General features: G+C 45.7%; 1 protein-coding gene across 1 annotated transcript; it reads right to left on the minus strand.

The window, feature by feature from the left end:
• Window positions 1-1,767: 1,767 nt before the first annotated feature.
• Window positions 1,768-24,800, minus strand: HTR1D (5-hydroxytryptamine receptor 1D). Its single transcript, XM_084815497.1, has 3 exons — window positions 24,430-24,800; window positions 4,744-4,918; window positions 1,768-3,685 (listed from the first exon to the last, which is right to left on the minus strand). Exon 3 carries the CDS (start codon window positions 3,546-3,548, stop codon window positions 2,415-2,417), a length of 1,134 nt encoding a protein of 377 aa, XP_084671623.1. The 5' UTR covers window positions 3,549-3,685; window positions 4,744-4,918; window positions 24,430-24,800; the 3' UTR covers window positions 1,768-2,414.
• Window positions 24,801-27,723: the final 2,923 nt, after the last annotated feature.

Raw genomic sequence — 27,723 nt, forward strand, 5'->3', positions numbered from 1 at the left:
CTGCAGTAAAGGGTTTGTGGACTCCAGGCTAACCACTGACTCCTCCTGACCTGGAAATACCACAAAGGCTTCCTGTTGAAACTGGGACTTTGCCTGAGCTACACCAGTTATTTCTTGGCCCCTGCTCAATAGCTCAGTTCCAGTATCCTGATGGAATCTCTTCCGTATTGATTTTTCTGTCACATAATTGTGTGTGACCTGTGGAATTCCTACTTGTTGCAAAGAACTGTGGAGGCATGTTCTAAGACACACTGGGCCTAGCTGGCACCCCTACCTTAGAAGGTTGCTCAGCGCTTTCCCATAGTGCCTCACTGGAAGGAAAGAGTTTGAAAGGGGCATAGGCTCAGCAATAAGAGCTCATGCTTTGGATGCAGGACGACTCAGGTTCATTACCTGGCATCTCTTGGCAAAATGGCCTCACGTAGCAAAACTACTTAAGACCTCAGGGAGGTGCTTCCAGTTAGAGTACAGTAGCCTTCCCGAAGTTGGTACCTTCCACATGTGCTAGACTGCAGTTCCCATCATTCCCAGCTGGCAGAGCCACCTATGGGAGTTGCAGTCCAACAAATCTGGAGGGCACTGGGTTGGGGAAGGCTGGAGTGGACAATAACAGGTACATGATCCAACTCCTGGAGTAGACAATAACTGATACAGGATCATGTTTCCTATGTGCATCCATAATGGCAGACAAGCTATCTTGCAGGTTAATTGTCCTCATCAAACAGTCCCATCGTAAGCTTCCTCCTGGGTATTGAGAACAGTTTTTTGTGAGGAGGAGGGAACCTACATTTGCTGTTGTCCCACAACATCATGAACAGGGGATGAAAACTGCTAAAGCATTTCAACTAGAGAGAAAAGCTGTGCTTGAGGAAAAGTGAATTTAGGATGACAGGATGTAAAGCTCCCACCCATTTGCTTCGCTACAATCTTCCTACAACCAACAATGTACAATTTCTTCCGATAATTTGTATATAAATAACAAGCTGGACCCAGACCTAGTCATGCTTAGAGTAGGCCCATGGAAATCAATGAGACTTAATTTAGTCATGGCTAACTTAAGTGCCATTCATTTCAATGGGCCCACTGTAAGTATGATGGGGAGAGCAATCCTATGGCAAATAGACGCCGTCTAGACAGCCATAGGATTTTTCGGTTTCTGGAAACCGTACTCCACGCTCCCTTCCCCCTCATAGGCAGTGTGGTTCTTTCTGTGCTGCCGCCATCTCCATGCTCATAAACAGAGTGCAGAAAGGGTGAAAAGGAGGCGGTACCAGGGGAGGGGAGGAGACTGCAGAAGGTGCTGTGGACAGCTTCCTATTCGGTCTCCAGGCCCCTTCCCTTCCCAAACCTGCAGCTAAACACGTGAAAACATGCCTCTAGCCACAAATGCAGGACAGCTAGAGCACGGAGGAGAGGATCCCCTCCATGCTGCATTTGACCTGCATTGGATAGGCGTCGGCCTCCGAGTTTGGATGCTGATGTCTATCTCAATAGGATTGTGCCCTAAGTCTGGATTCAACTAATAATTATAATTAGGAATTACATACCTCTTTTCCTGAGTGCTTAAAGTGTTGCATATGATTTGCTGTGTAATCCTTTAAAAAAAAACACACCCACCCAACCCTAGTTAGGCTAGCATTATTCCCATGTTACAGATGTGTGTATGTATGTGTGTGTGTGTGTGTGTCTAAGACAAATAATGTAGACAGGTATTTTGCTACTACTGCCTAATTCACATTAATTAAAGCAACACAATAAATAACAAAACAGCTCCTCCATTATTTATTTCATTCTGCTTGTTACAAATCTTGTCCTATGGCTTGGTGATGCAGATACATGTGTTCACTGTACAGACTAACAACTCTTGGAAGTTATTACTACGGAGAGCCAAAGAAAGGACAGTGAAAAGTCACAAGCAACAATGGGCTGGTCTAGACAATCACAACTCAGCTTAATAAATTGAGATATGAACAAACCTTTGGGTCTTTCTTTATGGCAAGAGTGAACAACGAGGAACTCTTCAGTTAACTATAGTTTTCCATTTCATGCAAACTGGGAAACAATGGTTAATGACTCTGGAACAAACCAGGATATTAAGCCATACTTCAAACCATGGTTTCATATCCTGGCTTGTTCCAAAGTCATTAATTATAGTTTCCTGGTTTGGATGAAATGGCAAACTATAGTTAACTGAAGAGTACCTGGTTTGTTTGCTCATTCTGCCAAGGGAGGAACAAAGGGGCTGCATTTGTAGCCAAAGTGCTCATTCATATCAGCTTATTAAGCTGAGATATGATCACCCAAATGCAGCTAATGAGACAAAGAGAGCAACAATGTATCACCTATCCCACTGGAAACTATGTGCACAGGTGAGCTAAAGGTTATGCATTGGCAGTCGTGTTGGAACCAGATGGCTAGGAGCACTTTTTAAATTGTATCATTTTCTGGAAAGCCTGTTTGAATTCTTCATTAAAAGCAGTATATATAACAGGGTTGATTAGTGAGTTCAGGTAGCCTAGCCATGTGAAAATGTCAAGCAGGATGGGATGGGTCCAACAGGCATCCTGGCAAATGGGTAAGGCCAAGGAGACCACAAAGAAGGGTAGCCAGCAGAAAATGAACGCGCCTAAAATAATCCCCAGAGTTTTTGTGGCTTTCCTTTCTCGGGCAGCAGAAATCCGTTTCCTTTCAAGGACGCTATCGGTGACTTTGATCCTCACATTGTTGATAAATACTGGGGAGCCACCAGTATGAGAATGCCCCTCATGAAGGTTTGAACTAGTGGAGCAGAGGGAAGAGCCCGCTGAGCTGGTGATGAGGTGGGCCGTGGTGAACCTCTTCCCATAGAGAGATGGTGGCTTCAGAATTCGGGATCGAGCAGCCACGTAAATCCTGCTGTACAAGATAATGAGTAAGACGGTTGGAATGTAGAAGGCGCCGCAGGTGGAGTAGATGGTGTAGGAGATCTGATCTGTGTTCACTGTGCAGTAGGCCAGTTCTTCATGAGCTTTGGCTTGCCTCCAGAAAAGCGGGGGCATGGAGATACAAATGGAAATCACCCAAACGATGGCAATCATGAGGGCGGCCCTGCCGGCAGTCCGGCGCTTGGTGTATTCGAGAGCATCTGTGATGGCCCAGTACCTATCCAAAGCAATAACACAAAGGTGCAGAATGGAAGCTGTGCAGCAGGTGATGTCTGAGGACAGCCAGATGTCACACATGATTTGGCCAAAGGTCCAGATGTGGCTGACAGTGTAAGCGATGCTGATGGGCATGACGAGGATAGACACCAAGAGGTCTGTGGCCGCTAAGGAGCCAATGAGGTAATTGGCTGGAGTGTGGAGTTTTCGGGTAAGAATAATCGTGATGATGACGAAGGTATTGAAAAGCATCGTTGCCAGAGTGATCACAGCCAAGATGGCAGCCAGTGAAACCTTTAGGCCAAGCAATGTCGCCTCATCCCACCCCTCTGGCATTTCGCTGGCATTGAGAGATTTGTTGGACATGCTCTGGAATGTAAACTCCGTGGACCAGTTGTACTGGGTCATCCTTGGCAGTGTTGGATTTTTTTTCTTCCTTTTTTTTTAACTTAATCCTTTTCATACACTTGAGAATGTCTCTCTCAGACTTTACCGAAACCAGGCTTTGTGGACTGGGACTTCAAGGTCGGGGAGAGAGCACGCCACTGTTAAACAGAAGCCAAGACAACAACAAAAGTATTAACCAAGCATGGACTACAGTGTTTGGTAAAGATACAACTCCAGTAGCTAATCCTCAGGTACATACTAACTTAGAATATGCAATCCCTAGTGAGAATAGAAGGCTACTGCCTTACTGCAGTGCAATCCTAAACATATTTACTCAGAAATAAGTGGACAACATGGGAAATGCATGAATGCACTTCATGTATCTGTGTTCTTTCTTTAAATGGAGCAGCAGGACCAGAGTGGGTGGGTGGGTGGGTGATTCCCCCCCCTTTCTGATGTCCCAACAAAAATCACCCCCAACTGTTATTTGGCCCTGGAGGAAAAACGCTATTTTCAAAAGCCGTGCTTGTCCTTTTTACATCTTTCTACTGCTTGTGGGTTTTACTTTGGTTTTATTCTGTAGCTTTTATAATTAAAAAAAATAGGTTTTTATACTGTCTTATTAAGTTCTTCTATTTTATGGTTTTTAGCTCTATTTTGTGAATTGCTCAGAGAGCTTTGGCTATTGGGTGGGACAGATATGCAACAAACGAATTAATTAAAAGGAAAGGAAAGCTTTAAAGAGCTAAACCTTTACAACAGGGGTAAAGGAATGGTCAGGAATGGTGTGAGTTGTAGTCCAACATCTGGAGGGCCACATGTTTACAATCACAAATTTCATGTATTTTCTACTTTGTAGTGGGCAGAAATTAGATCGCCGGATGTTTCAACTCCCAGCATTCCTGACCATTGGCCATGATGGCTGGGAGCTGAAGTCCAAAATATCTGGAGATCTACCTTCTGCCCACCTCTGTTTTACTTTGGCCCTATGTCTCATCGAGTTTAGTGGGACTTACACCACAGACAGGATTAAGTCTGCAGCCTTGATTTCATAACTTTCACCATTGCATCAAAATCATCACTACAGCCCATAGTTCAGTGGTAAAGTTAATACTCTGAAAGCTGAATGTAGATTCAGTCCCTAGTACCTCTAACTGAAAAGGTCTGGAGTTAGCAAGGCTGGAGCGTACCTCTGAACAACCACTGAAATACTTACGGTTCTTTGTTCTTCCCCACCCCACCGCTTTTAGGTTAATCTGTCTTTCCAAAGATATAATGTGGTTTTCAGAGAAGGTAGTTCTTTTGCTGTGCAGTCAACTACCACAGGGGAGGGCAGAGTTCAGGCTTGCAGGATCTACTTTGTTTTCAACCAGAACCTCGAGATCCACCAACTGGAGCCAAGTGCAAAAAACATACACTCAGAATTAAAGGATTCTGAGCCATGAGCACACCGTCCTTTCACACATTTTATCATTGGGATTCACTGACTGGGTTCACACAACAAGCTAACCCATACTCAGTGGTTAAGTGTTGGTTGTTGTTGGGCCATGGGTTAGTGTGTTGTCTGAACCCATGACATATTCCACAGGGTGGCTTGTTAACCATGCAGTGCAGGTTATTTTTCTTGGACAACCCACCTTGAGAACCCATGGTTTGTTGTTGGGTTGTTCAGGGTGTTTAACAAGCCACACTGCATGGTTAACAAGCCACCCTGCTGAAAATGCCCTGGGTTCAGACAATACACTAACCCACGGTTCAACAAACAACCCACAGTTCAACAACAGCACACACTCAACCACTGAGTGTGGGTTAGCATTTTGTATGATTAGCCCCACATTGTTATTCCAGTGGTTGGGAGTCAGAAATCCTTGCTGATCTCCTTCAAATAACCCAGAGATCTATCAGTAGATCCAGATTCAGCCCACCCCTGAACTACCACATTTAAATAGCAATAACTATGCCAGATTATACTCTTATATTAATTTTTGCACCAATAAATTCATTTCTGTGTCACTTGCACATACAATGTGCCAGTCTGCACGAATACAGAGAGGGAAATAAGCTATGGTGGCTTATTTCCTCCACTGCACATGCCAGTTGTGGGCTGGCTGGATTTCCCTACTTACCCTCATAGAATCATAGATTCATAGAATAGTAGGGTTGGAAGGGGCCTATAAGACCACCAAGTCCAACCCCCTGCTCAATGCAGGAATCTAAGTCAGAGCATCGCTGGTGTGGCTTGCTGTGTTGTCCGAACCCAGGCAGCATGGCTTGTTTGGGGGGGGGAGTAACCCTCAAATAACCCAACAACAGCCATGGTTATTTGAGGGCTGCTGCCCCTTCAAACAAACTATTGGTTCAGACAATACAGCAAGTCACACTAGTGAGGGTAATTAAGGGACTCCAACTGGCACGTGCGGCAGGGTTAACAAGCCGCAATGGCTTGTCGCCACAATTGACTTGGTGAATGAACTATTCCTGTTCTTTTTCTTGTTTGTTCCCTGATGAGTGGGTGGACTCAAAGCTTATGGCTGTGCCATATTTTCTTGCATTAAAACAAAAACAAAAAATAGGTACACAGCCATTCTAAAAGTGATTGCATTTCTCAATTGTATTCCAGAGCTTAATCTGTATTTTCAATTCATTCATTCATTCGTTAATTTGTTTTAAACAAAGCCAACTTGCTTCGAAGGCCAATCCTATTCAGGTTTGATCATAAATGCGGGGCTTACTAACTTCCTCCTTTCTCTTGCCAACACACATTGTGAAGCACAATATAGACACTTGTCGCAATGACTGTCTTGTGTCCCTCTCTACTATGTCCATCTATCAGCCTTGTTCTTCTCCATATACTAGGAGTAGGTAAATTTTATCAGCCCAAGGGCCAGACTTCTACCCAAGGGCCAGACTTCTACCCAGGAAATTTCCTGGTGCTCACATGTAGCATGTCTACCACCCTCTGTCACACAACATTCACACAAACACCACCTCCTAGCATCCTCTTCTCAGCTGATCCATGCATTTCAGCTGAAGAGGGGGAGTATTTCTCAGCTCACTTTCTCAGAGCTGAGCAGGAAAAACTTTTCCCCACTGCGCACTGAAGAAGGTTCCCTTTCTTACCACACAGCAAGGAAAAGTTCTTATCTCTGATCAACTGCTAATCACAGATAAGAGCTTTTATCTGCCAGGGAAAAGGGGAAGGGGCCTGGGGCAGAAGCTGGCAGGCTGGAGAGGGAACCCCAGTGGGGTGTATCCAAGTTGTGAGCCAGAGGTTCCCCATGCCAGATACCAACACTGCTAACACATGTAATTCTCTCAAACCCCAATTAAACCATATAAGGAGAGCAGGGGCAGGGGACAGCATGCAGCTAGGTAGCCAGTGCTGTCATAGTGTCCTGAGCTTCAGTGTTGCCCCCAACCTGCAGAGAAACAGGACCAAGGTGTGGGTGCACAGGGACGAAGTTGTAAGTGAGCATAATACATGAGACTGCAGAATGGATTTACTGCTTACATGGCATGGAAGTTAAGACAGACACCTTAAAGTAGAATTTCCAAGACTTAGGGCGCAATCCTATCGTGATCCCCATAAGGATCTGAACCCGGAGGCTTATGGTCATCCAATGCAAAGTGGGAGGAGCAATGGAGGTGATCTTCACCTCTCACACCTCCCACTCTGCATTTTCACTTCTTTGCTTGTCTAGCTGGGGCGTTTCAGAGGGGGAGGGAAGGAGGTTGGAAAGGCCTTGGGATAGCTTGTATCTCGGCCTCTCCAGTCCCCTCCCCACCCACCAGAACACCCCCTTTACCCCCTCTCTGAGGTTGGGTTTCCAGCCTCAGAGAGTCAGCCAGTGTGGTTCTTCTTGCGCCAGCTGCAAGGGGGAGTTGGAGCACGGATTCCTGGATCCAAGAACAGAGCGCTGTCTCTGACCTCGGATCCAGGATTCCAAAATATCTTATGTTCCTCTAGACACTATCTAGGGGCCACTGGATTGCGTCCCCCCCCCAATGTGTAATCACCTTTTCTCTTAAACTGAAAGGTTTTTTGACCCTGGATATTCTAGTGCTTGGGTTGCATTTTTTTCACCAACTAAAACCTCAGATAGTAAGTTACTTTGTGTACATATGTGTAGATTCTCATTGAATTCTCATAACAGTAGTGATTCACCTGCCCAATTGTTCTCCTTAGCAAACTGCCTTTCCTCCATTCTCAGGTATTGCAGCTTCCGGAGAAAAAATAATAACTTCTTTGGGAAAGGAAGAAGGACAACAACAAAGGCCACTCATTTAGCACAGTAGTCTGCCCAGGCTGTGGCTCAGTGGCAGAGCACCAGCTTTCCCTGCAAAAGGTCCCAGGTTCAATCTCCAGCATCTCCAGGTGGAAAAATTCCTGCCTGAAACCCTGGAGAGCCACTGCTAGTCAGGGTAGAAAATACCGGGCTAGGCGGACCAAGGATCTGATTCAGCGTAAGGGAGCTTCCTATGTTTCTGTGACAGAAATAAGGGCTCCCTCAGCACGGAAAGGTTTCCACTGCCGTTTTGCAGTGATTCATAAGAGAAAAAGGAATGCGGTTCGCTGAAGCATTAAATAGCTTTTAAATATGCTATTTTCCACTTCTAAGCACCATTAAATTGTAAGGCCTTCAGGAACATGGATAAAAATTATTTGTTTCGGTATCACAATCGAGGAAACTCATGTGACTTTCTTCAAGCCCCTAGGAGACCACAAGCTATAGATGTGAAGAAAGAAGTAACAGTACACACTGAATGATAAATTCAGGGTTAAGTGCTAATGCAAACAAAGTCTTTACAGGCAGAACACAATCATAAGCCAGTGTGGTGTAGTGGCTAGAATGTTGGACTGGGAGTCGGGAGATCCAGGTTCTAGTCCCCACTCAGCCATGGAAGCTTACTGGGTGACTTTGGGCCAGTCATAGAATCATGGAATAGTAGGGTTGGAAGAGGCCTACAAGGCCGTCGAGTCCAACCCTCTGCTCAGTGCAGGAATCCAAGTCAGAGCATCCCTGACAGTCACAGACTCTACCTCACAGGGTTGTTGTTGTGAGGCTAAAATGGAGAGGAGGATTATGCATGCCGCCTTGAGTTCCTTAAGTAGGAAAAATGCGGGATATAAATGTAATAAATAAATAAGAACATAAGAAGAGGCATGCTGGATCAGACCAAGGGTCCATCTAGTCCAGCATTTTGTTCACACAGTGGCCAATCAGCTGTCGACCAGGAAAACACATGCAGGACATGAATGCAACCCTCTTCCCCATTTTCCCCAGCAACTGGTGTACATGGGCATACAGCCTCTGGTACTGGAAGTAGCACATAGCCATTAAGCCTAGTAGCCACTGATAGACTTCTCCTCCAGGAATTTGTCTAACCCCTTTTAAGGCCAGACAAATTAATGGAGGAATCACAGTATTTATGATACAGTACTTGAACATAACATAAGGATATGAAAAGAATCCTGCTGGATCAGAGCAAGGCCATCTAGTCTAAAATTCTATTCCCATCCCATCTAATCTAAAATCCTATTCGCATCCCATCTAGTCTAAAATCCTATTTCTCACAGTGGCTGACTAGATGCCTCTGGGAGGCCCATAAAACAGCATAGGAAGGTAATAGGCCTCCGCCACTGTTGCTACCAAGCACTAGCACCATTGCTTGTATACTGCTACACACTCCTTGATTGTGCTGCCACCTACCACTCTGAATGGACAACTGTCTTAGAATTTAACTTCTGCAAGTTGTTCCTGATTGGCCAGGGATGTACTGTTATCCTTAACTGCAAAGCAACATGACCCCAGAGAGGAGAAAGGCTTGGCTGGCTGACATGGCTTGTTATTCCTGACTGGATCTAAAGGAGGAAACAAAGTGTGTTAGCCCAGGAATACACTGTAAGTAGAGCAGTAGCAGCACTACAAGCAGTAAGATGTCCTTCGTGCATAACTGAAGCTTCTCTGCCATTTATATATGCTAGTAAAATGCCCTTCGCTATGACAGGTGGCGCTTCTGTGTGGAGGGAACATTTCTATATTGTGTGACCAGGGAGGGGGGGCATACATGTGCGTTTCTGTGCACTCTGCCAACTCAGACACACATTGCAACTTTGGAATCCTTGCCAGCGAGGAATGGTCCAACCAGTGTCAGAGCTAGAGAGCTGATCATGCCCTTGTGTATCATTTCAGGCAATGGGTTCAGATGATGCTCTATGATATAGCCTGAGTTGCAGGGCTCTGCTATGGTCCGATCTTTAGCAGGGGTCGGGTTCCTCAGGGAAGCAAGATGGGAAGAGACCAGCACCACAGAAAGCTCTAAGTGGTGCTGGGGCTGGAAGCCAGACAGCGTTGTCTGCTCCAGCAAGGAGCAGATCAAGACTGAGCCTTAAGTAGGAGGCTGGAATCACTGTGGCACAGTGGCAGCAATTGTCAGCAGGCTGGCAATGCAGCCAAGGGGCCTGTACAAACAGCCTTGGTGGGCTACATGCAAACCACAGCCTGTGTGTTGCCTACCCGTGGTATATGCAGTTGCACAGCTTTAGTATTGCATCTGCAGGGATTTTTATTATTGTTTTATTTTGTATGGAGGCACAATATCATTCATCTATCATGCAAGTGCCAACCTGAACGCTGAAGCGATACAGCTCAGATGCAGGCTTACCACTTCACTGAGGCCTAGGCTAAAGACAGCCAGAAAGAGCCTTGGACGCCAAGGCTTAGTACAAGCCTTGAAGCTGCTGAAATCCCAAAGCATAACACTTTTAGATTCTATTCCTCTCAGTGCAGCTGTCCAAGTACCAAAGAGCAACCTTGTTTCTGAAGAACCCTGGGCACATCACATCACCTTTTGTTGTTAAAAGATGCTATTATTACAACACATAGGCCCAGGAAGTTAATTTAACAGTATCCAGTGAGTCAACCCATTAAGTTAGTGACAAAAGAATTCAACAAGAGAAATACAAAAGAAGTATATTTCCCTCGCCTTAGAGATGCACGCACACATCAGCTAGATTAATCAGCTGGAATAACATGGTAGGTTAGAAAAGAATTTAAAAGCATCAGTGTATTCAACCCAATTTTTAATTTCTGGTAGTGTTTCTTGCATCAGATCCCATTTTGAGTGGCAAGGGGCAACTTGTGAAATCAGTCTTATTATCAGTTATTTTTTTAACAGTGCTCCATAGGACCATGATAATGCCCCCCCCCCCCCGCAAAGAAAAGCCAATGAAAGTCCTTTTCTATAGCAAAGAGTGGCAAATGATAGACTCAAACAGGGCCTTTTCAGTGGTGGCACTACAGTTGTGACATTCTATCCCTTGGGAGACCCTTAAAGGTGGCCTAAAATATTTCTAAATAAAATAAACCCCCTCTCCTTGTTTTTAGATGGGCACTGAAGCCCTTTTTAGTCTGAAAGGCTTTTTATAACCAATCTCTATTGGTTTTTTAAATGTTATCTCCTTGGGTTGTAAAAAACTGTCAGGTTCTTGTCTTTTTTTGATATTTCATTTTGTTTTAATGGCTGTCCTTATTTGTTATTATATTTGTAATTTTTGTAAGCCACTTTGGGGGAAAATGCAACGCATAAATAATTAAAATAAAATAAATACAAACACATTTCTTTCTGCACTCTGATGCAGTTGTTCTGAACATGTAGGGAAGCCTTTCCTAACCTAGTACCCTCCAGATGTTTTGGACTACAACTCCCACCAGGCCCTGGCAGCATGGCCAATGGTCAGGGATTATGGGAGTTGTAGTCCAAAACATCTGGGAGCACCAGATTGGGGAAGGCTGGCATTGGCTGAAGGGAATAAGGAAACATTCCTAGGTGCCAAGATGATGTTGCCTAGTTTCTACATTAATCAGCTTCTCTTTCCTTTCTCCCTACTTGTTCAGTATAATTGTGTCCAGAGCTGAATTTGGAAACATTTCAAGGAGTCACATATTGTGACTCTAGCATACAAAGACATGGTCTACAAAGGACAAGCAATGGCGGTCCCTATGGTAACTCTTAAGGCATGGTGGGAAACCTCAGGCCCAGGGGCTAAATCCAGCCATCCTAGGATTCCAATCTGGCCCTCTGGGGTTCTCAAACGGTCTGCCCTCTTTCCCCCAACCAGCCATTGTTTGGTGGCTTCCCAGGTTTGTGCACTTTTTTCCACATTCTAAAAGGTTGAAATGCCTTTCATAAGACATAGGGCTTTTCTACATGAGGCTTTTAACCCACACCTTTACCTAGGCTTTGCTTCTGGGTTTTTTGCAGGATTAAGATTGGCTTCTTTACACATGTTCTTTTCCTGGGTTTTTTCTTTCTCTGCCTTTCTATATGTTCAGTTACACAACCACTAAGTGGCACTGTGGTATAGTGGAACTGCACACTTACACAAGGGTTCTATAATGCCATTGAGAAAAAATACTAGACTTTCCTCGCTAGGAAAAAAAATGTGATAACAGCTACAAAGCACGGGAGAGGCCCTGGAGGATGACGATGTTGGGTAAAGGACTCGCAAACTACTGTGAGTGAGGAAGCACAAACTCACAATAAAAGCCTCATGTAGGAAGGCTCTAAGTTACTGGTGGTAACAGCTTTCAGCTAAAATATATGGATATTTTTGGTTCTGCCCCCCTTTGCCTATGGTCCCACCCCCCCCCCCACTTGAATGCAGCCCCCAAGAGCTTCTCCAAAACTGAATTCAGCCTTTTGGCTGAAAGAGGTTCCCTGCCTCTGGTTTAATTATTGCTGCTCTGTATCACTTATAATGAAAGTAGTTTCACTTCAGAAAATATTGTGTGTTATTTTTGGTATTCAGTGCCATCCTTATCATCAGTAGTTTTGTTTGCAGTTTATGCCACATGGACATTTTTATGCTATATGTGTACATATATGGGGAGGAAATGCAGTATCAATTGTCACAGGATTAAAGGCCTCCAGTTAAATGCTCCCCCCCCCCCTGCCACCCAGGCCTCTGATAAACTTTGGGCCGCCTGGTTTACATGAATTTGGTTAAATATTCCCTGAGTTACGCACGAAAGTTGAGAGGTGAATTAACTCAACCAAGGCAGCAGCCAGAACACTCATCGGCTAGTTATTTTGGCAACTGTGGAAAAACTAAGTGGTGCTTTTCAGTGACCTTTGGCACAAACTGGCAGGCATGGTTGGGCATTTGCCGAGCGCCTGCACCCCAGTGGGGGCCACTGACAAGAGCCCCCTAGAGTTGCTCCTCCTCTTCAGCATTGCAAGCTGCTTGTTCACCAGTCCCTTGCTCTGGCTCAGACAATGGTTATAGTGAAAACGGGTAGCAGAAGATGCTACTGCCTGCTTCCTGGGTTACTCTCTGCCTGTCAAGCCAGCAAGTGGTAGCAATAATGAGAAAGAGGATGAGGAGCGATAGCAGCTGGTGGTGACAATGTATGGTGAAAAGGTAGACTCACTGACGGAGGGGGCCCAGTGAGGGTGTCTTGCCCAAGTGCCCTCAAAAACCTGGAACCAGCACAGCAAACCGGTCCAGCACTGAGAAAAATTCTCAGCTCAAGAATCTACAACAATTTTCGTCTTCACAATTCAGATACTGAGGGAATGATTAAAAACAGGAAATTGTACTGTTGATGAATGCTGGGAAAGGATTTCCACACTTCCATACCACATACTTCTATGATCATCTAGACTTCCCACTCCCATAAAGGGTGAATATTGACACACATTACGTAACAGTGTTATATATAAGCATGCAGGACCTGCTCCAGGTCTGAGGCAGCCCTCAACCCAGTGCTCTTTGGTGAGGCCTGTCCTCTGTTAGTGAGACCTATTAGGTTTACCTGGCGGTGGCAGTACACTAAAAAATGGCAGGGAGCTGGGTTAAGCAACCATTTTAGTTTCTCACAGTGGCTCAGCCCAATGCTATCTCAAAGGCATTATGGGAAATTTAAATGGCTGCTTGAAGTGGCAGGATGGATTTTTTTCCCCAAGAAGGGCCCAGAATGAGCTTCAGCATTGGGCCCTGCTGGGGCCCTGGTAGCTGCCCAAAGATGTCAGGTGGTGACACTGGCCCTGTAAACTAGGGGTGCAAAACCTTAGCACCAGGGGCCAAATCCAGCCATCCTGGGGTCCTACTGGGATTCCCCCTGGGATTCCCCAGTGGGCCACACCCTCCTTTCCCCCAGCCATCGTTTGGTGGTGTCTTGGCTTTTGTGCAATTTTCCCCCCATTGAAATGCCTCTCCTAGTAAGAACTTGAAGCTAAAATATACTGGTATTTTTTGTATTTTAGCCCTGCCCCTTTTTGCCTTTGGCTCCACCCACCATCCAATGTGGCTCCTGAGAGCTTCTCCAAAATGGAATTTGGCTCTCAGGCAGAAAGAGGTTCTGCACCCCTGCTATAAACTTTACTGAAATCATATATGAATATGTGCATTTAAGATTGCAGCCTGTGATGACAACTTACTCTTCTTCCAACAGCTACCTATCCAGGTATCTTTTGGTGGGATGGCACAATAGCTCAGTAGTAGAGCATGCAGATAGTCCCAGACTTACTCCCCAGAAGGTCCTAGATTCAGTCCCGAGTTCATAAAATGACTGCCATGGCTAGTCACAAAACACTCATTTTCCAGAAGGCAAACTGGTGAAGCAAAAAGAAAAGTAAGTTGCCGAGGAACCTAAGTACAAGGCAGAACTGGAACCCAAATAAAGATGGCACTGGAGGGCAGCCCTGTGCTTTGTGGCATGCCAAACTTCCAGTTATTTTTTTTTAATTAAAAAAAATCTTAATAAAATAAAAATCAGGAGGGTGCCAAGAAAAGAGACCACAGACACCACATTGGAGATCTCAGCAGTAGGTAATACTGGACTAAATGGACTAGTAGTCTCACCTGATATAAGGCAGCTTCCTATGTTTCAGATTTGTATCAAGTAGCATTAGAATAAAAACAACAATCTATGCTTATTTATTTTAAGATATTTATTCTATTTATAACCTATCCTTCCTCCAAAGAGTTCAGCGTGGTCTACAAAGTTCTCTCTCACACACACACAGTTTATCTATACGACAATCCTAGGAGGACAGTAAGACTGAGAAAAAGTAACTGGTCCAAAATTGCTCAGTGCAATTTGGTCCATGGCTCAGTGGTCATAGATTAACACTCTTAATCACTACACTATTTTGGCTTTTGATTATAGCCTGCCATTCCTAGTATCTGCCAAAAGAGGCAGCACACAAAAAACAACAACTAATGAGTAATTTAAAAAATAGTGGGCTTCTCCACATGGAGCTTTTATCCTGCAATCAAGATTGGTTACTCACGGAAGTTTGTGGGTCCTTTACATGACATCAGCAAGCTCCAAGACCTCTCATGTGCTTTCTGACCTTTATCCTTTTTATAAAAAGATTGTGGATAATGAGCTATTTAGCCATGGCGTGAGTTGATTTTCTCCATGAAAAGACAAAGTGGCACTATAACACAGTGCCATCTAGTGGCTGTATAATGAAGCATATAGAGCTTGCAGATAAAGGAACTCCCCGGGGCGGGGGGAAGCAGAAGTGCATGAAAAGGGGCGATCTTAATCCCACAGAGAATACAGAAGCAGAAGCCTTGGTAAAGTTGTGGGATAAAAAGGCTGGTGCGGAGAAGCCCAGTATTACATGGCAAGAGCAATAAAAGTTTATCAGAGAGCTGGAGTCAATCAAACAAAATATCTGTCAATTAAAGGCCTGGGCAAATACAATCATATTCAACTGGCACCAAAAAGAAGGCACCAGATGGAACACTTTCCTGGGAGCATGTTCCAAAACAGGGTACTACCACAGAAAAGACTGAGTCCCTCTTTAGGGTCAAAACTTTGGGTATACAGTCTTTACTTCCTAAGCTAACAGCCTCCTCCACCAAGAATCAATGTGGTTTAGAGGGTAACATGCTGGGTTTAAATGTAGGAAACCCCAATTCAGACCTTAAATCGACTGTGGAACTCACTAGCTGGCCTTGGGAACATCACTCTCTCTCCCACTTCACAGGATTGCTGTAAATATAAAACGATGCTCTGACCTGCTTGGAGAAAGTGTGTGATACAAACAGAACAAATAGGCTCCATGAGATGACATCATATGACAGGGTGCAGAAAGCCCACCCCTCGGGCCTAATCCAGCCTTGCTGCATTCCCCAATCTGGCCTGCGGAGCCTCCTGAGGTTCCTCCCCGGAAAAAATCCTCCCTGCAGTAAATCCCCACTGTTATCTCTGATCTGAGATAACATATGGTTGCAATTATTATATTGTGGGATGTTGACTACAATACGCCAATGTTGGGGGTTTCCCATCCTTAACCTTGACTAGGTCTCCACTGTCGCATATTGCCCAGCACTCTTAATTTTGAAAATTACTGACTCAAGAGGTTGTAATAAAGGGATTCAATGGAAGCTGGAACCATCCTTACTGTGGGCTCATTTAGTTCTCCCGAATTGCAGCATTCAGACCAAGGCATCTGTCCAACAAATACAAAAAGAAGGGCCAAAAATATATTGATTGGGAACAGTGAGATCTAAAGTGTACAAGAAAGCCTCATGGGTACAGTAGGGTTTGTAGAAATTATCCTCTCCTTCTTCTGTATGTACCTGCCTGTTCCTCAAGATTATCTGAGGCTCTCTTCAGGTGCCTCTGCCTTTAGAGCAACAGTGGGCCACATGTGGCACTCTAGATATTGTTGGACTCAGGACAGGCATCAAGGGTAGGCATGGTTGGGCATCTGCTGAGGGCCCACACCCCTGCATGGGCCCACTGACAGGGGCCCCCTAGACTTCTTCCTCCTCTTCAGCATTGCTTGTACACCTGCCTCTTGCTCTGGGCCAGACAACAGTGGTGGTGAGAAGGAGGAGCAGTTAGATGCCATTGCCTACTTGCTCACTGACTCCATGCCTGTCAAGCAAGCAAGTGGTAACAATGCTGAAAAAAAGGAGGAGGAGCAATAGCAGCTGGTGATAATGGTGGCAAGAAGGTAGCATCACTGAGAGAGGGGCCCCACTGAAAGTGTCTTGCCCAAGGGCCCTCAAAAACCCAGAGTTGGCATTGGTTGGACTGCAACTCCCATCATCCCTCACCATGGGCTATCTGGCTAGGGCTGATGGGAATTGCAATCCAACAACATCTGGAGGGCCACACATTCCACATCCCTGCTTTAGAGGCGAGGCAGGCAGCGACCACAGACAGGGCCTTTTCTGTGCTGGCACCCTGGCTGTGAGATATCTTCCCCTGAAATGCTAGAGAAGCTCTGCTAAAACAGACAAATGGCCCATCTAGTCCATCATCCTGACTGCCACTGTGGGCCAACGAAAGGCTTTCTAGGAAGCCCACTCACAGGGAATATTCCCCACCCTGCACCCCTAGCAACTGGTACGCAATGGCATATTGCCTCCAAGCATGGATGCTCCGTTTAGCCATGCCAATAGCCATCAAGAAGCCTGTCCACTCCTCCCGTAAAACTGAGCTAGCGGCAGTCATTACATCTGGTGGCAATGAGTTCCACAAGTTCATTATGCATACATTTAATGGATGACTATCTTTATCGCTGCCCTACTGCTGCTGCTCTGTCTCTTATATGGCGCTGTGTGTTTGAATTGTCCCCTTCATGGATCACTGCCTTGTTGTGGCGAAGGGGCTTGCGTAACTCAGTGAAGCCATAGGCTATGCTGTGCAGGGCCACCCAAGACAGACAGGTCAGGGCGGAGAGTTCTGACAAAATGTGGTCCACTGGAGAAGGAAATGGCAACCCACTCCAGTATTCTTGCCAAGAAAACCCCATCAAACGTATCGCAAGGCTGAAAGATATGACGCTGTAGGGAGCCCCTTAGGTCGGAAGGTGTCCAATATACTACTGGGGAAGAGCAGAGGGAATTTCCAAGTAGCGCCAGAAAGAGTGAAGCGGCTGGGCCAAAGCCGAAGGGACACTATGGTTCATAAATCATTTTATGGCCTGGATTTTACTGTTAACATTTTATTTCAAGTTTTTGTAAACTATGAAACAATTAAAAGTGGGTTCCATGTCTTAGGTTGTGGTTAAAGGTGGGTTCCACCACCCCCAAGTCTGAGAAGACTGAAGATCACTGCTGGCCTATAACATGCTCCCAGTCCAAATGCACAAGTTTCCCTGAGTTGTATCCAGACTTAGGGATAAAATCCAACATAAGTCCTACTTAGAGTAGACCCACTGAAATAATAGGATTTCAGTTAGTCATGACTGAAATCGTGACTAACTGAAGTAGGACTTATGTTGGATTTTACCCTTAGTCATTCCTGGAGGACACTCACTGAAACCAATGGGACATAAGTTCCTCTTGACTAACGTAAGTCTCATTGATTTCAATTAAATTACTTTAAGTACGGCTAAATTTGGATTTAACCCTCTGAGTTTGACCAGGATTTGACATTAGGGGGCAGCCTAGAACTGGCTTTCAGCTCAGGCTGTGTTGTCAAAACTAGACCACCCAGAAAGGAGAGGCAAGTGCTGGCAAGGTTCACCTGCAAGAGATTAGACTCCCACCCACAGAACTCCTCTGGACTTTCTGGCAAAAAAATGATGTGGATTTGGCATTTCAATGTAAACTTTTCACACGCATTTCTCTGCAGAGGAAAAAAGTTCCACTGCAATTGGCATGTGGTTCTGCCAATATTTTCCATGGCATATCAAAGGAGAGGCTACAGTACAGTGGTGGTGCATATGGTATGCGTGCATAAAGTCCCCTGTTCAATCCCCTGCAGCTCCAGTGAAAAGGACCTCAGGCAGAAGGCTGGGGAAATACTTTTGGGGCAGTGGGCACATTTGGAATTCTAAGAGTGCCGTGAGTGCTCTCAAAAACTGGCTGCCATGGGGGTGGGGGGTGTTGCCCATTCATGGAATGGCTGCCGTGGTGGGCATGGCCAGTCACTCAATCCCAGAAGGAAAACTGGGGCGGGGGGGGGGGGCTAAAAGTAACTTGCCTAAGATGCTAAATACAAGGCAGAGGTGGCATATGAGCTCCAAAACACAAAAAGACTATTTTGAACGCAAATGAAGATGGTGCTGAAAGGCAGCTCTTCACTTTGCAGCATCTCAGCTTTTTAAAAATAAAAGTAAAGTAAAAATCAGGAGGGAGAGGGAGCCTGGTGGGCACCAAGAGAGACCTCAGCTCTACATCAGGGCCAGGGAATGTGGCCCTCCAGATTTTGTTGAACTCCATCTCCCATCAGCCCTAGCCAGCCTGGCCAATGGTGAGGGATACTGGAAGTTGCAGTCCAGCAACATCTAGAGGGTCACACATTCCCCATCCCTGCTCTAGAAAGCGGATACTAGTTGAATCAGGCAGTTTACGGCAGCTTTGTATGTTGACAACCCCCAGAAGAGTCCTGCCTGTTACATTTCTGGAACTGGAGTCCCATTAAAGTGGATACTCTGCCCCAAACCGTTGGCTTTATGGGGCAGGCACGCATGTCAGACTTCTAATGTGACCACTTCAACTTGGAATTCATGCAAGTCTGTGCCAGTCTTGCAAATACATTCACAGAAGTTACTAGTCAACAAAGAGGTTTCCCCACATCTACTTTATGTTAAGGCCAAACTAGATGTGATGTTAATTCCACAGCACCAGCCTACAGGGCATGGGGAGGAGAATCTAATTATTCGCTCTCCACTTCCCTCCTGATGCAAATAGCAGCTTGTGGGGGATTTTCTTTGGGACCATAGGCAGGGGAAGGGTCAAACTCTCCCTCGCCACCCCCTGTGGTCTCAATACTGCTCAGCCCCTCTGCCTTCATTCATACATTTTTCCTGCACTCATACAATTAACAGCATGTCATTTTACATTACCCTGAGTCAGCCCACAGACTGTTAATGACACCACACAATCAGTTCTCTTAGGGCCAAGCTAGACAGTATGTTCAATGCATGTATAGCATGCCTGATTTATCTTTAAATACCAGCTGGGATGGAGGCGATCAAGATCAAGACCCGTGGGGGATTTAACCCTTCCCTTCCCCTCCACAGTTGTGATGAAAACCATCATCCCCGCAAGCAGCTATTCATCCCAAGAAGGAAGCTGTGAGAGGCACCAATACTCAGAAGACAGACAGCAGAATCCATCTTAATTAAAACAGAGTGCAAAGGGGCAGAGCTGGCATCGAGGGTAGGCATGGATGGGCCCCTGCCAAGGGCCCACAGCCCAGCATGGTCCTATTGACAAGATCCCCCTGGAGTTGCTCCTCCTCTTCACCACTGCCACCGGCTTGTTCACCTGCCTCTTGCTCTGGCCTACACAAGGGTGGTGGTGAGAAGACGGAGCATGAGATGCCACTGGCTACTTACTCCCTGCCTCTTGAGAAGGAGCAATAGCAGCTTGTGACATTGGCTGTGAGAAGGTAGACTCACTGGGGGAGGGGGCCCGTTACAGGTGTCTTAACCAAGGACCTCAAAAAAAACTGAAGGCGCTGCAAGGGGGAGTGCTATTATGTATGTAACACTGTTAATTTATTTATTATAACATTTATAGCTGACCGTTTTCTTCCTTTTGCAAGGAACTTGAGGCAGTTTACATGATCCTCCTCCTCTCCATTTTATCACAATAACCCTGTGAGGTAGGTTAGTCTGGGAGTTAGCGACTGGCCCAAAGTGGGGACTAGAACTCTAATCTCCCAAGTCCCAGTCCAACTGCTACAGCACACAGTCCTTGTTGCCCAACCAGTGCTAAGCAATAGGCACCCCTATGCAGTGTGGGACAGCACTGGTGCATAGCTCGTCTGAAGCTGTCATATCCAGGGCTTAGTGGCAAACAGAAAGGGCGATCAAGTCCCAGTCCAAGGCAGCATAGCTGGGTGGCAAATGAGAGGCTGTGTGACGGAGGCATGCACATGGCCTGGGGGCGGGGGGCAGGGTAAGGAAACCGAGAACCTTTGCAGAACATCCACAACACAAATACAGGTAGGCTAAGAACATAAGAAGAGCCACGCTGGATCAGACCAAGGATCCATCTAGTCCAGCATTCTGTTCACACAGTGGCCAGCCAGCTGTCGACCAGGAACCCACAAGTAGGGCATGAGCGCAGCAGCACCCTCCCACCCACGTTCCCCAGCAACCGGTGTACATAGACTAATATGCTTAAAAGATATTTAACTGGATAGTTTCCGAAGGGGTAGCCATGTTAGTCTGTTGCTTGCAGCAAAAGCAACAAAGGGTCTTGTGGCACCATAAAGGCTAACATGTCTAGCTTATGCCATCATAAATTTGCTAATCCTGAAAGTGCCACAAGACTCTTTGTTTCTTTTAATTGCGTAGGATTCCATCCATACAGCTTGATAAGTAAAAAGGGCAAACACATACTTCTTTTTAAAATGAAGGCTAAAAATTCAGGGAGCTGGACTGGTGATAAATCCATAGGGGCCCAAGTCCCCCTGACACACACACACACACACACACACACACACACACCACCATCATGGCTACAGCCCTGGAAGGAAGGTCACTATAGCTAACAAAGGCTGGAGAGGAGAACCACAGGCCCAGGCCAGAAAAATCCAATATAAAAACAAGAGGACTGGCATTTATTCCACAGTCAGATAAGCAAAACATCAGATCAGATTTTGATATCCAAAGATGCTGAACATAATTGCTTTTATTCTTTTATAAGCCCGGCACATCTTAAGCTGTAAAGTTCCTCCTCGGTGATACCACAGGTATACCCATTATAATGGAATCAATAACTGCTTTTACTATTCTTTACAATGTATGTACTCCAGAATAGATTTTTAAAAACTATTAAAAGACAGTGCAATGACACTCACCATATTCACATTGTCTGATAAGACATTTTATCCTTTTGTATCTTAAAGAAAAAGTTACTACCTTCAAAATCTAGGGAGTTGTGAAGGGGCAGGTGGGGGAGAGATGAATCACATTTTAGCATTTGGCCCAGGAGATCCAAATGGCAATGGTGAAAAGGTTTGTGCCACCCTAAAAGCTCACCTGTTTATTTTAGCATGAGTTTCCACAGGAATTATTGTTACATTTTTATCCAATCCTTCTTCCAAAGAGCTTAAGGCAACATCTATGCCCCCTTTTTATCTTCACAACAATGCTGTGAGGTAGGTTAGGCTGACAGAGAGTGATCAACCAAGCGAAGGTGACCTACTAAGCTTTCTGGTTGAGCAGGGATTTGAGCCTGGGTCTCCTTTGGTCCAAGTCCAACACTCTAACCACTACGCTGTACTGAATCTCAAATAGGGAAGAGCCTACATCCTTCGGATCCATGCCCAGACTAAGACAATGGAGGGTACGTATGGATCTGTATAATTTACAGAGCGCCACAATACAAATGGCATTTTGCAGAATAACATAAGCAAAAAGGTCAGGTCCCTGACCCAAAGAGCTAACAATCTAAAATCGGACACAAGGAGAGGCAACAGAGGAAGGGGAGGAAGATGAAGGCAAGAGTCAATTACCTAGGCCAGCCTTCCCAAACTGGCACCCACCAGAAGAGTTGGACTGCGGCTCCCATAATTCCCAGCGTACATGGCCACACATCTGGAGCATGCTCGGTTAGGGAAGGCTGGCTTAGGCTCCCCCTCACTGGGGGTCTTCAAGTAGAGATAGAACAGCTATCTGCTCAGGACATTGCAGTTCTGCATTGAGTTGGACTAAATGGTTTTATAAGACCCCCTCCAACTCTATAATCCTCTGGGTTCAGTTCAGCTTACATTTGCCTTCCCCAACCTGGCATCCTCCAGGTGTACTTGACTCCAACCACCATCATCCCCAGCTGTCTGGGAATGATGGGAGTTGCAGTCCAACACATCTGGAGGGCGCCAAATTGGGAAAGACTGGCTTAAATATCCTTTCTTTACAGGATGAGGACTAAGGGGTAAAAGACAAAAGCTTTGCAGAAAGGGTAGATTTGGGGAGGGATTTGCTGGAAGAGATGGGAGAGAGTTCCAGGACGGCAGGGGAGAAAGGACAGTTATTCAAGGGAGCCCAGAGTCGATCCAGTGGAGTGGAAGTCACCAGCATGAATAAAGCAGGATATGAGTGTGGAGAGATAAGGAGAGGAGATACACACACACACACACACGCACACACAGGTAGATGTATAGAAAAGGAAAACTCCAGTTTAACAGCTGATTCAACAGGAGGCAACCTGATATCAAAGATAAAATACATCCATTAGTCAATATCAAAAACGGAGCAGAAGGCTCAAGCCTCACTGATATATCAGTGGGATTTATTAGGCAGGAAGGTCAACCCTTACCAGATTAAGCTCAATCTACATACGCAAGAACATTATTTCTGTTTAAGAAGCAGCAAATGACCCCAACTCCTTGAACATGACAGAATAGGCTAACATAATTCTTGGATGTGTAGCAGGAAGAGCAACAAGTAATAAACAGGGAGGAGGAGGAGGAGGCAGCAATTTTTGCTGCACAATTCAATTTGGAGATATCTTTCCCTGCTTGCCTTCCACAACTATAAAAATTTCAAGGGAACAGTTAAATTAAGTCTATTGCAGCAAAACCAACAAGAGTACCAGGCACCTTAAAGATGAATCAATTTATATCAGCGCAAGTTTTTGTGCGCTGGTGCCCACTTTGTCAAATTCAGGCTCTAGCCCATGAAAGGTCATACCATAATAAATGTGTAAGTTTCAGGGAGCCACAGGACTCTTCACTGTGGTTTTTCTGCTTCTACTGCCCCCAATTTCAATTCAGTTCAGTTCAGTTCATGTGTAAGTTTCAGGGAGCCACAGGACTCTTTCACTGTGGTTTTTCTGCTTCTACTGCCCCCAATTTCAATTCAGTTCAGTTCAGTTCATGTGTAAGTTTCAGGGAGCCACAGGACTCTTTCACTGTGGTTTTTCTGCTTCTACTGCCCCCAATTTCAATTCAGTTCAGTTCAGTTCATGTGTAAGTTTCAGGGAGCCACAGGACTCTTTCACTGTGGTTTTTCTGCTTCTACTGCCCCCAATTTCAATTCAGTTCAGCTTGTCCAGGTCAAGGTTAGCTTGGGCACATCTCTACATAAAGAGAAGAGAGTTTATAGTGGGTTGCTCTTTAGTCAGATCAGATTGGCAGGGTGAGGTGGGGGGATTAACAGAGCAAGATTTGAGAACTGGAGTGAAAAATGTCAAGCCTGCAAATGAAAACACACAGGACTCCCCTTTTCTCTCATACCAGTTAGCCACAGACAGGGTGGGTCGGATCGCCAACCCCTATTACTTTGATTTGGCAAGGCAAAAGGCCAAGTGCCTAGATTTCAGGTACCAGCTCCCCAGATCAGCCCTCCCCGACCTGGTGCCCTCCAGATGATTTGGACTTGAGTTCCCATCAGGTCAGGAGTCCTGGGAGTGGTAGTCCAAAACATCTGGAGGGCACCAGATTGGGGGGGGGCTGCCCCAGATCTCTAGGAGAACGACTGGGAAGCCAAGGGTTGAAGAAGAGGATCAAACGTCGGCTAAATCAGACTGTCTGAACCTTTGCCATCAAACACCGCATTTCGCCAAGCCGAATTCCCTTTCTACGCAGGCCACCATGCTACCTATTACCCTTGGCTCTTTCTCCTGAGTAATTTGGGCTCCCAGATGTGGAAAACACACACACACACACACGCGCGCGCGCACGAAAGTGCCCTTTCTCGCGATCCCTTTGCAAGCCAACGCAACACACCACTTTTAAGTTGCACAGAACTGGAATTCCAGCGCGATGGTTTCTCACGGCACCGACTGAAACGCAACGATCGTTCAAGCGGCTTGTGGATTGCCACGGCCAACGGACAGGCTTAATGACTCCCGAGCACCAAGCATTGCCCGGCTGAAGTGGTCTGAGGCTGCGTTGGCTGCGTCCCTCCCGCCGCCCACAGCTTTCATTCCTCTTCCGACACGCAAACACACATCCACACGACTTACGGGAGAGACGGAGAAAAGACCCCATGTTGGCGGAGTTTTGCAGGTGGTCGGCCCCAGCAGCAACCTCAGGACTGCCGAGCAAATCGGTTGTCGTTTAGCTGCACGAGAAGGCGATCAGGTCTGATCAATGGGGTGGAAGAGCGAAAGGGCCCTCCCCCCTCCCCCCTCCCCCCTGGCGTGGCTGCAAAGGGCGTGCGCCGGTCGGAAGGAGCGGCGCGCAAGAACAGAGCCTGCTTGCGCCGCTCCACGTGGTGGGCCCCTTCGAACGCAGCAGCTCCCGCTCGGATCCGCTCAGCGAAGGAGCCACCTCCGCCTGGGGCTGGACAGACGGCGTCTCCACTCTGAAGCGCGGTTCTCACTCCGGCCCGACCAAGGAAGCGCCGTCTATTTCCCGTCTAGGGGCTGGTGGTCAGTTCTTAAGTTCTGGAGGTGTCTTTCGGGTTCTCTGCCCTGCTTGGGCGGCTGCGATCTCCCCGAAGTGGCAAAGAAAGTGTGAGAAGCTAGCTTGATAAGGAGCTGCCGGGGACGGGGGGACGGAGGGCGACTTCTGTTCAGATAGGACACAGAATTCGTCGCGATTACTGCAAACCTAGATCTCACCGGGGAGAAAGATTCCTCCTTTTTTATTGCATGAAAAATCACTTATTCCATATTAGAGCCCTCCCACCGTTTACCGAGCCATCCGGATGCTTGTTGTGTGTTTGTTTTGTTTTTTAATCCACTATTAAGTGCAGTGCAGATTTAAAGGGAAATCATGCCTTTTTCCAGCGCCCGTGTTGATTATGAAGAGGAGAAAACCTAAATGGGATGAGACGTGTCGTTTCTATTTCGAGGGAAGGCTCTGCCTAAACACAAGTTTAGATTTCCATTTCCAAATTGGGGGGGGGGGTGTAGGGGAGAGAGCTTAGCTTTTATTAGTGCCTCTCTGCTTCGAAAAATTCAGGGAAATTTAAGAAGGAGAAAAAGATTGAGAGCAGTAAGGGCATCTTAAAACGACAGCATAACTAGTAGCTTTTCCTTTAGAAACCAAAACACGAGGTTGCACTCATTTTATCAGAGACTTATAATGCCCAAAGTACCACTGAAAGGAGTTTTTCAACCCCGATGGTGGTTCTGTTGCAACCACAGTAGTGACCTCCAGAAAATCCAGTAGTAGTTGTTGCAACCATCGCAAGAGGACTGTTGAGATAACTTCAGGATATGGAATAAGCACATTTGTCCGCAGCGGGAAATCATTGGCTGGAGTAGTGCCTTTATCAAACAGGCCATACCTTAGCCTTCCTCAACCTGGTGCCCTTCTGATGTTGTTGGACTACAATCCCCTGCATTCCTGACCACTGGTCATGCTGGCTGTGGGCAGGGGGTGCTGGGAAGTGATGTCCAAAATACCTGGAGGGCACCAGACTGGGGAAGGTTGTCATATGTGCTGTTGGGGACATGTAATGTGATGCATTTAAATAATGCCTTGTTTCTGGAGTGGGAAGATTTAAAGTCCTGCTTATAGGTGGAGGAGGGAGAAAAAGGTCTGGGAGGCTCCATAACTCAGTGACAGAGGAATACTTTCCCCGGATTCAGTCTCTTGCATCTCCAGTTAGAAGGATCTCAGGTGTAGTGGCAGGGAATGTGACCTTCACGGAAGAATAGTTGCTATAAGTCTAGATCAGTAGTGCTAGGCTAGATGCAGGGCAAGCCTTAAGGAAGGGCAAGCTGGGCACTTGCCCAAGATACCAAGCTTTTTTTTTCAAAGTTGTACAATTTGGGGACTATAAAAATGAACTCCCATCGATGTTCCTTCATGAGTTTCCAGTTTAATGTCATTTGTTCTAGCTAAAAATCAACAGAGCACTGCTTTACTTTGAGAAAACATTACCAAGCACCATAAGAGCTACAAATACTATACTATACAGGAGTATAGATTTATGTAATATTTTGAAATTTTATTTATTGTTTTGGTTGTTATTTTATTATTGGTTTTGGTGTGTCTGTGTGTGTGTGTGATGATTGTAAAGCACTCCGAGAACACTTGCCGATTGGGCAGTATAGAAATTAATTAATAAAAATAAATAATAGAAGAAATTGTAAGCTGACCAGCTGTGTGTGTGTGTGTGTACGTATGTGCCAACAGCACTCCCCACCCAGGGTGCTATTTTACTTAAAGCTAGCGTGGCTAGATGGACCAGTGGTTTGCCACAGAATAATGCAGCTTTGATATGTTTAAAACTGCAGAACGTTTTAGCCTGAAGGCGGGAGTCAGGTTGGCACCTTTTTTCTTGTTCTGGCAGGGTTCTTTAAGAAACAGAACAGATGATTCTGTTCCCCACTACCACCACCACTACATCTTTATACCAGGAGATGTTCTACCTGTTGGGTGTTTTGTTTTGATTCTCCACCACCATCACTATAGCTCCAGCTTCACTGAGTAGACTTCAATTTTTCCCGGTTCCCATATAACTGGGGTGATGATGTGAAGGCTGAGATGAAGAAACCACCATTACCAGAGATGGTTGCAGCTGTCAAGAGGGTGAAGGCCCTGCACAGCATATGGTTGGCCCAGTCAGAGACACAAGACCCTGGGAAATCTCCCTCATCTGCAGTTAAATGCAAATAGCATTTTATTTATGCCTCAGGTCTATCCAGTAAAGGAGTCACTTAACCGCTACAAGCATCCTTTCCCACCAAAAGAGAATTTGAAACGGGAACATAAGTGAATGTTAATTTCCTCCCTTGTTTATGCCTCTTTTCTGAACGTGTGTTCCAGAAGGCAAAGGAGACAGAAGGGTCCTGCTTACCTTATTAAAACTCCATCAAACACATTCCAAAACACAGGTTTTAAGCTAAAAGATCAAATTATTGATAGGACATGGCAAGTGCGGAAGGAGATGTTAACCTCACTGATTTTAATTTCCTCACTGCTAAGGGTAGCCATAGAAGAAAAGATGGTTTAGATGAAAGAAGATGCACAGCAGGAAATTCATAGGAAGGGGAGAAGTTATGAATGTGAGAAAATGACACAATCTTTCAAAAAGCTGATGAGTCATACAGCATACAAGAATTCCATGAACTCAAAAGACTAGACAAATACTTAGATGGTTGAGTGTGTATTCCAATCGACAGATTATTTTCTTAGTGACAGATTTGTTATTAAAAAGCAAATGTTAAAGCACCTAGGGAAAAGAAGAAAAAAAGGAGCTTTCATTATGAAAGCATGATGCAGTTGCTAATACTGCTGTTTCAACACCCTCGAACTGGTAGGAAGTTCCAGGGGAGACTTACAGGGACATAAGAACATAAGAA

This window comes from Heloderma suspectum, chromosome 10, assembly GCF_057233095.1.
Source record: "Heloderma suspectum isolate Gila_16-S chromosome 10, 16-S_ref, whole genome shotgun sequence".
Lineage (NCBI taxonomy): Eukaryota > Metazoa > Chordata > Lepidosauria > Squamata > Helodermatidae > Heloderma > Heloderma suspectum.